Source organism: Gadus morhua, chromosome 18, assembly GCF_902167405.1.
Source record: "Gadus morhua chromosome 18, gadMor3.0, whole genome shotgun sequence".
NCBI classification, from domain to species: Eukaryota; Metazoa; Chordata; class Actinopteri; order Gadiformes; family Gadidae; genus Gadus; species Gadus morhua.
The window spans coordinates 1,419,598-1,430,579 of record NC_044065.1 but is presented as its reverse complement, the minus strand read 5'-3'; the positions used below and the strand labels follow the sequence as shown (position 1 = coordinate 1,430,579).

Sequence of the window (10,982 nt, the reverse complement as noted above, 5' to 3'; positions counted from 1 at the left end):
TCCTGCGTCGGTGTGTTTCCCCCTAGTGGTGGAAATGGTCCGCACATGCCCAGCGGTCTGTGGTGATAGGCCTACTCGCCTAGATTTGCCGACCGATGAGATACAATCATAACCTTCACCTGCCCCTCACCAGTCTCCCAGGGCCCTCCTGAACAAAAGAAGATCGCTTTTATATCAGATCCATTGGATAGTTTTACCATACCGTCTGAACGGCATTGCTGTGTTGACGTTGTTTAGAAACTTTTAAAGGTTCTACTCTCTTTTAACTTTGTCATGGTGGAGGATTTATTTATTTTCGAACACATTTTGTACAATTTTAAGGTCTGAAGATTGAAACGTTGCATAGGCCTATGTAGAAGCAAAAGCCACCTCTCTTGAACCCCTTGATTTTTGTCTGTTTGAACTTCTTGCCTGTCCTTGATCCAATGGCTCACTTAAAATTGTAATGATTAAAGGTCATATTCGATAGATGTACTACAAACTGCTGTTATGGACGGTAGTTAGACAAAATGAGAAAATTAAACATTAGCATCTTAGCATTCTGCTATCACAACTCTGCAGGTGTCTCAAGCTACCGCCCTCTTGCCTGGGTGTGTCTCCCCCTAGCGGTGGAAATGTTCCGCGCATACCCAGCTGTGTGTAGCGGTCCGTGGTGATAGGCCTACTCTTCTGCATTTGCCTAACGATGATTCAATCCTCCCCCACCACCCTAACCTAGCCTCATAGACATCTCCTTAACTGAAGATCTCTGCAGAATCCTCCTAATATCACTCCTAATATCAATATCAGACATGCTCTGGCTTTTGGTTGGACTTTGTGGACTGGCTTTGGTCAATCTATCAGGTAAATATAAACCTAACTATATATTATATAAAAAATGAAGGATATTATGGTAGTTTCTTTCAAGTCTATTCAATGTGGTACAACTTTAATTCTCGATTAATATTTTAGAGAAACTAGATTAGAAGAATCATGTTTGTTTTTGACCTCTTCTTGTAGAAAGTTTATTACTGAGGTGAAGGTAATTAAGTTTTGCTTTAGATGTCTTGAAACTGTTAAGAGGAACTGCCTCTCCCCACGCCTCAACAAACTCAACTGAGATTTCCCTTCTGGTTTGAATGAAGTTGTTCCAACTTTATCCCCCCCAGCCGCCCTCCCCCAGGCCCCTCGTATTTCCCAGAAGCCTCGGTTCTACGGCGTGAAGGCCAGCCGCAGCTTGGTCATCTACTGTGTGTGTCAGCTGGAGCCACCTCTGCAGGTGGACTGGTTCCGGGCCACGGAATGGAACCAGAAGGCCGAGGGCCCGTTGAAGCCAGACGACAAGGCGGTCATGCAGGGGAAGACGGAGCGGAAACCCGCCTTTCTTTTACTCAAGAACGTGAGCCCCTCGGACAGCGGCTTCTACTACTGCCAGGTCAACGGCACCAGGGGAGCCGGGACCGGCCTGCAGGTCATGAGTGAGTCTCTCTGGGTTCTGGTGCCAGGAGGACCCAAGCCTTGCCGACCCGTTTGATAATAAGTCATTTATCAGACACCTTTATCATGGGGGGCTTACAGGGAATACAGAGAAATGTCAACAAAGAGTGGGGGGGTCGGACAGTAAAAATACAGGTCATCAAGACACAGGTAGAGGCTAGACACTGAGTGCAGGGACAGGTTATTAAGGTGCAAGTAAATACGGAGACAGAGAATTGAGGAGATGGTGGTGGTTGGATAGTGAATGAGACAGGTCCTTAAAGGTGCCATGGGTAGAATTTTGTAGCATCTGACGGAAGTGATTTGTGTGAAATTGAATTGAATTAGCACTATGTTTTGATTAGTGTGTCATCCAATGAAAATAAGAGTTGTGGTTTTTGTTACCTCAGATTTAGCCTTTTATATCTACATAGGGGGCGTGTCCTCTTCCATGGACCCCGCCGTGATGCACTGCCATGTTTCTAGAGTAGCCCAGAATGGCCTACTGAATGGCCTAGGCGCTGGAGAGGACGCGTCTACATTTTTTATAACAGTCGTTATCTTACTTAAATAACTAAATACAATTTATAAATCTATCAGGGAACCTCATCCCTTAACACCTGCAATTCGATAGACGATAACATTATCCCGGTGCTCAGCAGGTTGCATCTGCAACCCAGCCACTAGATGCCACTGAATCCTACTCACTTCACATTTAAGGAGCAGATATGGTTCAAACTGTTTAGAGACATCAAGGAGCAGTTAGACGGTACTACAAAGACAGGTGATAAATGAGCTGCTCGGTATTTGGACATCTTGCCTACTGGGAGAAAAATAAACAAAACCTATATGGGGGTAAACTCATAAGAGATAAGGACTACCTATGAATAAAGCCTACTTATTCGAAGTACGAAAGTTCAGCTGTAAAACTTGATTAACCTATTATTTCTCGTGGTCTAACCACATTTATGTTATTTTACAATGCCAACAGTAAAAGAAAGTCTTAATGTTGGCTAAATAAAATATCAATGTCACAATCACATCATTAATCGCTGAACAAACTGACTGATTCCCTGGTAGGACAAAGCCTTTAACATGAATACAGAACTTTTAGTTTAAGTCTAACTTACTAATTATCCTGTAAGTAAAGCTATATGCCGTTTTTCCCCTGCAGGACATATCAACGTCCACAAGGTGCAGCAGAGGAGCAAAGTAAAAGATGCGCTCATCATCCTGCAGACTCTGATGTTGGCGATCTGCGTGGTTGCGCCACTGCTTCGGAGATACACTCTGGTGAGCCGCGACAACACTGTTTTTTTCTAATATGTTATGCTATTTATAGTAAGTTTAATATGATTGCTTACAAATAGTTTGTGGATAGATATATGTAGTTTCAAAGCTGTTTTCTTGCTACTATTTAAGGCTAAAAAAGAAGAAGCCATTTATGAGGAACCACCAAAAGAACACATCTACGAGGTTTGTGATATTTTTGTGTTGCTAGTAATGTTGTTTGTTGTGAAGTGGTGACATTGTTTATTAGTATTGGTATTATTTTAATTTATACATTTCATAGTAATAGAAAGGCACATGGTTTATGGCCATTTGATCACCATAATCTGGATAAACAGGAAACAGCTTGCCCCGTGCACCTGTCACACACACGCGCGCACACACACACACACACACACACACACACACACACACACACACACACACACACACACACACACACACACACACACACACACACACACACACACACACACACTATTAGCTGGCCGACACTTTCCATGCTTCAACAGTTTGGAGAAGCCTTCGTTGAAGACTGCAGTATATGCAAATTCCTCTCTCTCTCTCTCTGTGTAATGGAAGGCTCTCTCTCTCTCTGTAATGGTTTGGTCTCTCACTCTCTCAATGTATGTAATGGTTAAATATCTCTCTCTCACACACTTTCTCTCCCTCTGTAATGGTTTGGACTCTCTCTCTCTCTCTGTGATAGTTTCCTCTGTCTGTCTGTCTGTCTGTCTGTCTGTCTGTCTGTCTGTCTGTCTGTCTGTCTGTCTGTCTGTGTGTGTGTGTGTGTGTGTGGGTCTGTGTGTGTGTGTGTGTGTGTGTGTGTCTGTAATGGTGTGGTGCTCTCTCTCCCAGGGCCTGATGGTGGAGATGTGTGAGGGAGCGCTCTATGAGGACCTCTCAACCTACGCTAAACCCAGTGAGGCCCAGGCCCTCTGGTCAAGCTGACTTTGCTCTGGCAACCTGCCGTCATGACAACCATCCCCTTGGTTGTCATGACAAACCCTTCGACCTGACCATCGCCATGACGACCATCCACCATCAACATCACCATGACGACCTTCGACCCATCGCCATGACAATACACATTCATCATGACTATTGTCTCCATGGCATAGCCGCTTTGTTCATGTTTTTGAGTAAAATAATAAACACAGTTTGAACTGGTGAATGAGCAGAGAGGGGATTTCCTGGATGTGTTGACGTGTTTACCTCTCTGAATCCACTTTCAAAACAGCGTTCCTCATCCCTTTGCTTCAACAGAGCCGTTTAGCCAATTTAAACATGTTGAATTTAGCCAAACCCACTTCAAAATCCTTCCATCAGTAATACGGCCAAAGCATATCACTTCTGTTCACAATCGTTGTCAAGGGAAGGGATAAAACTTAAGCAGCACACAAGCAAATTTATTTTGTAAAATTAAAACTTATAAAGATTGAAACATTGTCTAGTTCGATGCAAAAGCCGCTTCTCTTTAACAGATTTAGATTTTTGAGACAAACCAGATACTTTTCTGTTGTTTGAACTTCTTCACTGTTCTGGTTGCAATCTGCAATGGTTCACTTACAACTGTTTTGTTTAACGGTCATATTCGATAGATGAACTACAAACGGCTGTTATTGACGGCAGTGAGACAAAAAAGGACAATTAAACAACATAAGCATCTTAGCATTATGCTATCACAACTCTGCAGGTGTCTCAAGCTACCGCCCTCCTGCGTGGGTGTGGCTCCCCCTAGCGGTGGAAATGTTCCGCACATACCCAGCTGTGTGCGCCGGTCTGCGTTGATAGGCCTACTCTCTAGATACAACCCCCCCCCCTCCCACTCACCAGCCTCACAGACAACTCCTGAACGAAAGAAGATCTCTACAGAATCCTCCGGACATCCGACATGCTCTGGCTCTTGGTTGGACTTTGCGGACTGTCTTTGGTCAACCTATCAGGTAAATATTCCTAAGTAAAACTATATTATAAATATATAATATAAATACTCAGCACATTATGGTAGTTTATTTCAAGCCATTTCTTCCAAAGCTATTCAATGTGGTCAAACTGGTAATTCTCTAATGTTATTTTAGAGAAACTGTATATTAGGAGAATCCTTTTTGTTTTTGACCTCTTCATGTAGTACGGCGATTACTGAGGTGAAGATAATATTTTGAGTTCATTTTGTTTTACATGTTGTCTTAAAAACTGAAACGCTCCAATAACTATGAAGGGGAACCGCCTGTCGCCACGCTTCAACAAACTACCGAGCGGTTTCCCTTCTGCGGTGAATGACGTTGTCTCTTATCCTCCCCCAGCCCCCCTCCCCCAGGCCGCTATTACCCAGAAGCCTCGGTTCTACGGCGTGATGGAGAGACTCAAAGCGGTCATCTACTGTGAGTGTCCGCTGGATCCGCCCCTGCTGGTGGACTGGTTCTGGGCCAAGGATTCAGACTCGGTGGCCCAGGGGCCGATGAGGCAAAACGACACTGTGGTCATAAAGGGGAAGACAAGATGTCGCAGCGCCTATCTTTTAATCAAGAACGTGAGCCTCTGGGACAGCGGCGTCTACTACTGCCAGGTCAACGGCATCAGGGGAGCCGGGACCGGCCTGCAGGTCATGCGTGAGTCTCTCTGGGTTCTGGTACCAGGAGGACCCAGCCTGGCCGACCCTTTTTCTAATTAGTCATTCATCTGACGCTTTTATCCAGAGAGACTAATGCCGCGTTTCCACTGCAGGGTGCGGTATGGTTCGGTTCGCAAAGGTGCGGTACGGATTGCGTTTCCACCGCCAAAACTGGGCGTGACCCGGACTGAGCCGTACTCGTTTTTCCTCTCGTCTTCAGTACTCCTCCGTTGGGGTACTGAGACGACTGAAAGGGTGCCGAAAAATTCGAGCTACACACCCCCTCCGTTGATTTGTCGACAGAATCGTCACTTCCGAGCGACGTGGGGATAAAAACAAACAAACAGTAGCCTCGAGGTATTATTATTTACAATGAACATGTCGCGTAAAACGCGACATGTAAAACGCGACAATAACGTAAAACCTTTCCATTGTTTTTATTGAGCAGGCTACACTGTGTCGCGCGGCTATGATGTCACGATTTTGACGTAGCTGCCGCGGCGATCGACATCCGGCCTACCATAAAGGGTACTGTCGGCGGTGGAAACGCGAGCTCGGAACTGAGCTGGGCTATACCGCCCCCTCCCTAACGGACTGAGGCGAACCGAACCGTACCGCACCCTGCAGTGGAAACGCGGCATAACAGTGAATTTAGAAGTGTCTAGAAGGTTACACAGCACAGAGACAGGTCATTTAGGAGCAGGTAAGGATGAGGGCTTATTGCTCAACGGAGGTACCAAGTTGGGCCAACTTATAGGAGGTATGCAAGTTTAGATAAAGAAGGCTATCCCGAAAATGTGGTTGTTGGTTTGACAACGTTTAATTAATGTGCTTGATGAATGGCTGGTTTAAGCAGCCCCACCTGGCCCTGGCTGGGAGGAGCCTTAACTCCACCCAGGTGGCCGCTTAACTCCACCCAGGTGGTGTTACTGGGTTGGATGTGGTAGATACCGATTTTGAAATAGTTTTGCAATATTTCCTCTTAGTTTTTCCAGAAAATTGGTTTTGCTGCAGTTTTTGCGCTCCAGTGCCACCTTAGTTAGTAGTTGCGTCCACATGACAACAGAGGTTTAGTTGGCCAAAAAACGGTGTGTTTGAAAATTATGACGACGTGGTGGAGAAGAAGGCGTTGTACGCAGACTTGTGGTTCTCTTCTGTTTTTTTCGCATATTATAGCAGAAGGGTAACACCACCACCTACTGGCCTTGCATACTTATTCCAAAATGTTCACTCCTTGCTGGACGAGGATAGTTCTGAAAAGTGTTTTTCAAATTCAACGGGAAAAAAAAAAAATAGAGAAATCAAATATCAAAGTCACCCTCGCATCATTGATCTATGAACAAACCGACGAGGCCTTTAGCAGTAAGTAAGGAGAAGGACAAGTCCTTTATTCATCCCTTTTTAGGGGGAAATTCTTTCTCTGCATTTGACCCATCCGGGTAGCCGGTGAACACATACACATACAGAGGTCCACACACGTGGGGTACACACAGGTACACACATGCAGTTACACACATGGGGGCACACCAGCAGGGTTTCCAGGTGCCTTGCTCAAGGGCACCTCATCCGTGGAGGTTCGGGATTCGAAATGGCCACCTTCCGGTTACCAGTCCAACTCCTTAACCAGTATACCACGGATGCCCCTACAGGAACACTGTAAGGCAAACGCCAAACTAGTTGTCTTGGAAGTACTGCGATGTAACTTGGTTTATCCCATGCAGCATCTCTCAACGTCTCCAAGGCGGAGAAGAGGAGCATGATGAAAGATGCGTTCATCATCCTGCAGACCTTGATGTTGGCGATCTGCGTTGCTGCGCCGCTGGTGCAGAGATACATTCTAGTGAGCCGCGAAAACACTTGTTTTGTTACATATCATGCGATAGTTAGCTGATTATCATTTATGATATGAAGATAGTTGTTACATGTATAATTTAAATGCTGTTTTCCTGCTATTCTCTCAGGTTAAAAAAGAAGATGCAATTTATGAGGATCCACAACAAGACCATACCTACGAGGTTTCTGTTATTTTTGTGCTGATAGCACTTTGGTTTTCACTGAAGGGACGAAATAATTTATTACTTTATTAGTTATTATTTGTATTGATATTGCTCATAATCAGAAACAGTCACATGGTTTATGACCATGTGATCATCATCTAGATAAACAGGAAACCGCCTGCTCTGACACCCGTAGCGCGCACGCACACACACACACACACACACACACACACACACACACACACACACACACACACACACACACGTGTCAAAACCATTTAGAGATGCCTCAATGGAAACTGCATCGTATTCAAATATATCTCTTTGCATGTGTGTGTGTGTGTGTGTGTGTGTGTGTGTGTGTGTAACGGTGTGGCGCTCCCTCTACCAGGGCCTGGTGGTGGAGACGTGTGAGGGGGCGCTCTACGAGGACATCTCGGCCTACGCCCAGACAGGGGGGCCCGAGGCCCCCTGGGAAGACTGATGTTGCCCTGACAACTAGCCCCCCCCCCCGCCTCGATTGCTGTCATTACAACCACCCGCAGGCGTCGTCAGGGCGACCGTCCTAGGGCGCCGGGACTAGCCTTCAACCGTGGCCGTTGCAACCCTTCCCCCGTCGCCGTGACAACAATACGCAATCATAATGACCGTCATCTCCACGGCGACGCATAGCTTCTCAGATAACATCCAGTCCTGTAACGGCGATATCTTCTTGCCGGTTGGTTGAGTATATTTGGATGCAAAATAACAAATAAACCTTTGAACACATGAATGAGTAGAGAGTTGAATTCCTAGTTTCCTAGAGTTGAGCGTCCCGTGCTTCGACAGAGCCGTCTGTGTGATCCTGGAGACCGGGCAGGTTTTAGTGCTACCTGCAGTCGTCTTCCCCATAGTCCTGGGGCCTCATGTACTAAGACTTGCGTGGATTTCATACTGAAACTTGGCGTACGCCAAAACCCAGAAACTGTCTTACGCACAAATAAATTCAGATGTATCAAAGTGTGCGAACGCATGGATCCAAGCACGTTTCTTTTGTACATCTCGATCAACGTGGAATTGAGCGCACATGCCGAGGTGCCAAACTCCTCCCTGTCCACGCCCTCATTTAAATATGCAATTTCATTTAAATAGGCCTCTGGACCTGAGATTCACCTCTTAATCCGAACACCTGGCACCATGAACAGAGGCAAAAAACGAAACTTCACGGAGTCTGAGCTCGAGATTTTGCTCCACGAGGTAGAAATGCGCAAGCATATGCTATTGGAACCCTGTCAAAAGGGATAAATGCAAAACAAAAGAGAAGTGAGTGGGAGTGTGTTTGCGAGGCCGTCAATGCAGTGGGGTCTCAGCAGCGCACACACTCTGAAATTAAAAAAAAGTGGTCAGACCTCAAGGTGGAGGTGAAGCGGAGGGTTTCTGCCCACCGCCGAAGCGTGACCGCAACAGGTGGGGGGACGGGAGTGGGGGAACTCTCCCCCTTCGATTTGAGAGTGGCCGCTTTGATCGGTGACACAGCTCTCACCGGAGTGGTGGGGGCCCATGAAGGGGACACCGATCATCCCCAAGGTAAATATGCTGAAGTCATAAATGCTGTAATTATACTGGTCATACAATTGGCTGCTTGCAATACACATAAGTCGTGCGTAAAGATGCCAGGATATTAAAGACTTTGACTCGTGTTTATTAACTTACATTTTTTATTTTTGAATAGACAAGCAAGGAGAGGGCACGGATTGCTCCGTCGGCCCCGGCGTCTCCTCCGTCGGCCCCGGCGTCTCCAGCGTCCTTCGGATTTGACCATTTGCGATGTCCTCTAACAACGCTAACGCAGCCATTTTTAAAACAATTTTCTTCATCCATTGCGCATGCTTTTATAGCCATCCATATAATTGCAAGGTGTGTTAATTGTTCATTAGTGTGTCTCTGATGTGCAAATCACTCTGAGTCATTGTTTTCACCTTTTTTCCCAGTTTCCCAGCGTCACCTCTAAGTGTCGCCAAAGGAACAATAGCTGTAGAAACGTGCGTACGACAGCTCTGGAGCTGGCGTGGGGACCGCACATTTTTACGGTCGTTTCACGTTTTGTACATCTGAACGTGAGCGTGGAAAAGGACGTACGCCACGTTTTTGTGCGTACGCAACCTTAGTACATGAGGCTGGGGTGTCATTTATAAAATTGTGCGTGGGATCGTTACTATAAATGTGCGTACGCCCAGAAGCCAAGTTTTGCGTGCGCCAAAAAATATTCAGATTTATAAAACCCTGCGTACGCACACCGTACGCAATCTTTGCTTTATAAATCACAGAGTGCCTACAAGTGTGCGCAGCTGAATCAGCTTCACGTGCCGCCCTGTAAACGCCCCTTTTTAACCATAAATGGTCAATGCAAATTACCTCATGAATTCGATCTGCATATAAAAGAGACTCAGGCCCCGTTTACACGAGGACGCTTGCGGGTGAAAACGACAAAATATTTAATCGGAAGTGCCTTTCGTTTAGACGGTGACGGCGTTTTTGGGGCATGAAAACGCATAAATCTGAAACCACCCTCCAGGGTGGAAAAGTTGAATACGCTCCGCCGTAGCGTTTCCGTCTAAACGGCCAAGACGCAAAACACTGCTCAGGGGTCTCATTTATAAAACTGTGCGTAGGATCGTTACTAAAAATGTGCGTACGCCCAGAAGCCAAGTTTTGCGTGCGCCAAAAAATATTCAGATTTATAAAACACTGCGTACGCACACCTGTACGCAATCTTTGCTTTATAAATCACATACTGACTACAATTGTGCGCAGCTGAATCAGCTTCACGTTCCGCCCTCTACACGCCCCTTTTTAACCATAAATGGTCAATGCAAATGACCTCATGAATGCGATCTGCATATAAAACAGACTCAGATGCCGGTATTATGTCTTGTTGGAAACAATGGCAGAAGTAGAGAAAATCCAAAAAGCGAAATTTCACAGAGGTTGAAGTGGAGACACTTGTGGGTGAGATGGAGGCCCGAAAGGTAGTTTTGTTCGGCGGTCACGGGATTGGGATCGCCAACAACAAAAAGCAGAGTGAGTGGCAACATGTTGCTGCAGCAGTGAACTCTGTCAGTAGCACGGAGCGCACTGTCCCAGAATTAAAAAAAGAAGTGGTCTGACATAGTTACATATTTTTATCTAGCCTACCAATAAATCGTTATGGTCCCTAAATACCCTCTCCCTCCGAATCCTGCCATTTGCATGGTCCGCCAGAAGTGCCATATGGTGCAGCATTACCACGGCGCTCACCTCTGTATTTATAGGGTTACGGTAATAAGACTGACGAGAACGCCTTGGATAATCAGTTTGTAATTACCCACGTAAAATGTTCTTGAACATAACCCCTTTTTAATGCCTGATTTGTCATGAAAAGCATCAAGAGTAACGGACAACGATTGTGATGTGTGGCTTGGTTTTTCACACTTGGGATTTAATTGACATTCGATCATGTGTTTACAGTGTCACATAAAAATATTATGTTATTGACACATGTTGGACAGATGCTTTATTCCATGCAGTCGCGCCGTCAGTGGACAGTATGGATTGACGGGATTAAATATAGGGCATTTCTTTTCTAAGGAGATATTTCTGGAGTTATA

The 10,982-nt window shown here is 45.7% G+C and overlaps 2 protein-coding genes across 3 annotated transcripts; both read left to right on the top strand.

The window, feature by feature from the left end:
• Window positions 1-687: 687 nt before the first annotated feature.
• cd79b (CD79b molecule, immunoglobulin-associated beta) lies at window positions 688-3,925 on the top strand. 2 transcript variants are annotated; one of them, XM_030340402.1, is made up of 5 exons: window positions 688-843; window positions 1,125-1,457; window positions 2,630-2,748; window positions 2,878-2,931; window positions 3,604-3,925. In XM_030340402.1, the coding sequence occupies exons 1-5, from the start codon at window positions 792-794 to the stop codon at window positions 3,694-3,696; spliced, it is 651 nt and encodes a 216-aa protein (XP_030196262.1). In that variant the 5' UTR covers window positions 688-791; the 3' UTR covers window positions 3,697-3,925. The 2 variants fall into 2 exon arrangements, with proteins under 2 accessions (XP_030196262.1, XP_030196263.1); XM_030340403.1 differs by having other exon boundaries at window positions 690-843; window positions 1,149-1,457.
• Window positions 3,926-4,563: 638 nt separating this feature from the next.
• On the top strand, window positions 4,564-8,128 carry LOC115531260 (B-cell antigen receptor complex-associated protein beta chain). Its single transcript, XM_030340404.1, has 5 exons — window positions 4,564-4,691; window positions 5,052-5,357; window positions 7,081-7,199; window positions 7,321-7,374; window positions 7,748-8,128. Exons 1-5 carry the CDS (start codon window positions 4,640-4,642, stop codon window positions 7,838-7,840), a joined length of 624 nt encoding a protein of 207 aa, XP_030196264.1. The 5' UTR covers window positions 4,564-4,639; the 3' UTR covers window positions 7,841-8,128.
• The last annotated feature ends 2,854 nt before the right edge of the window (window positions 8,129-10,982 follow it).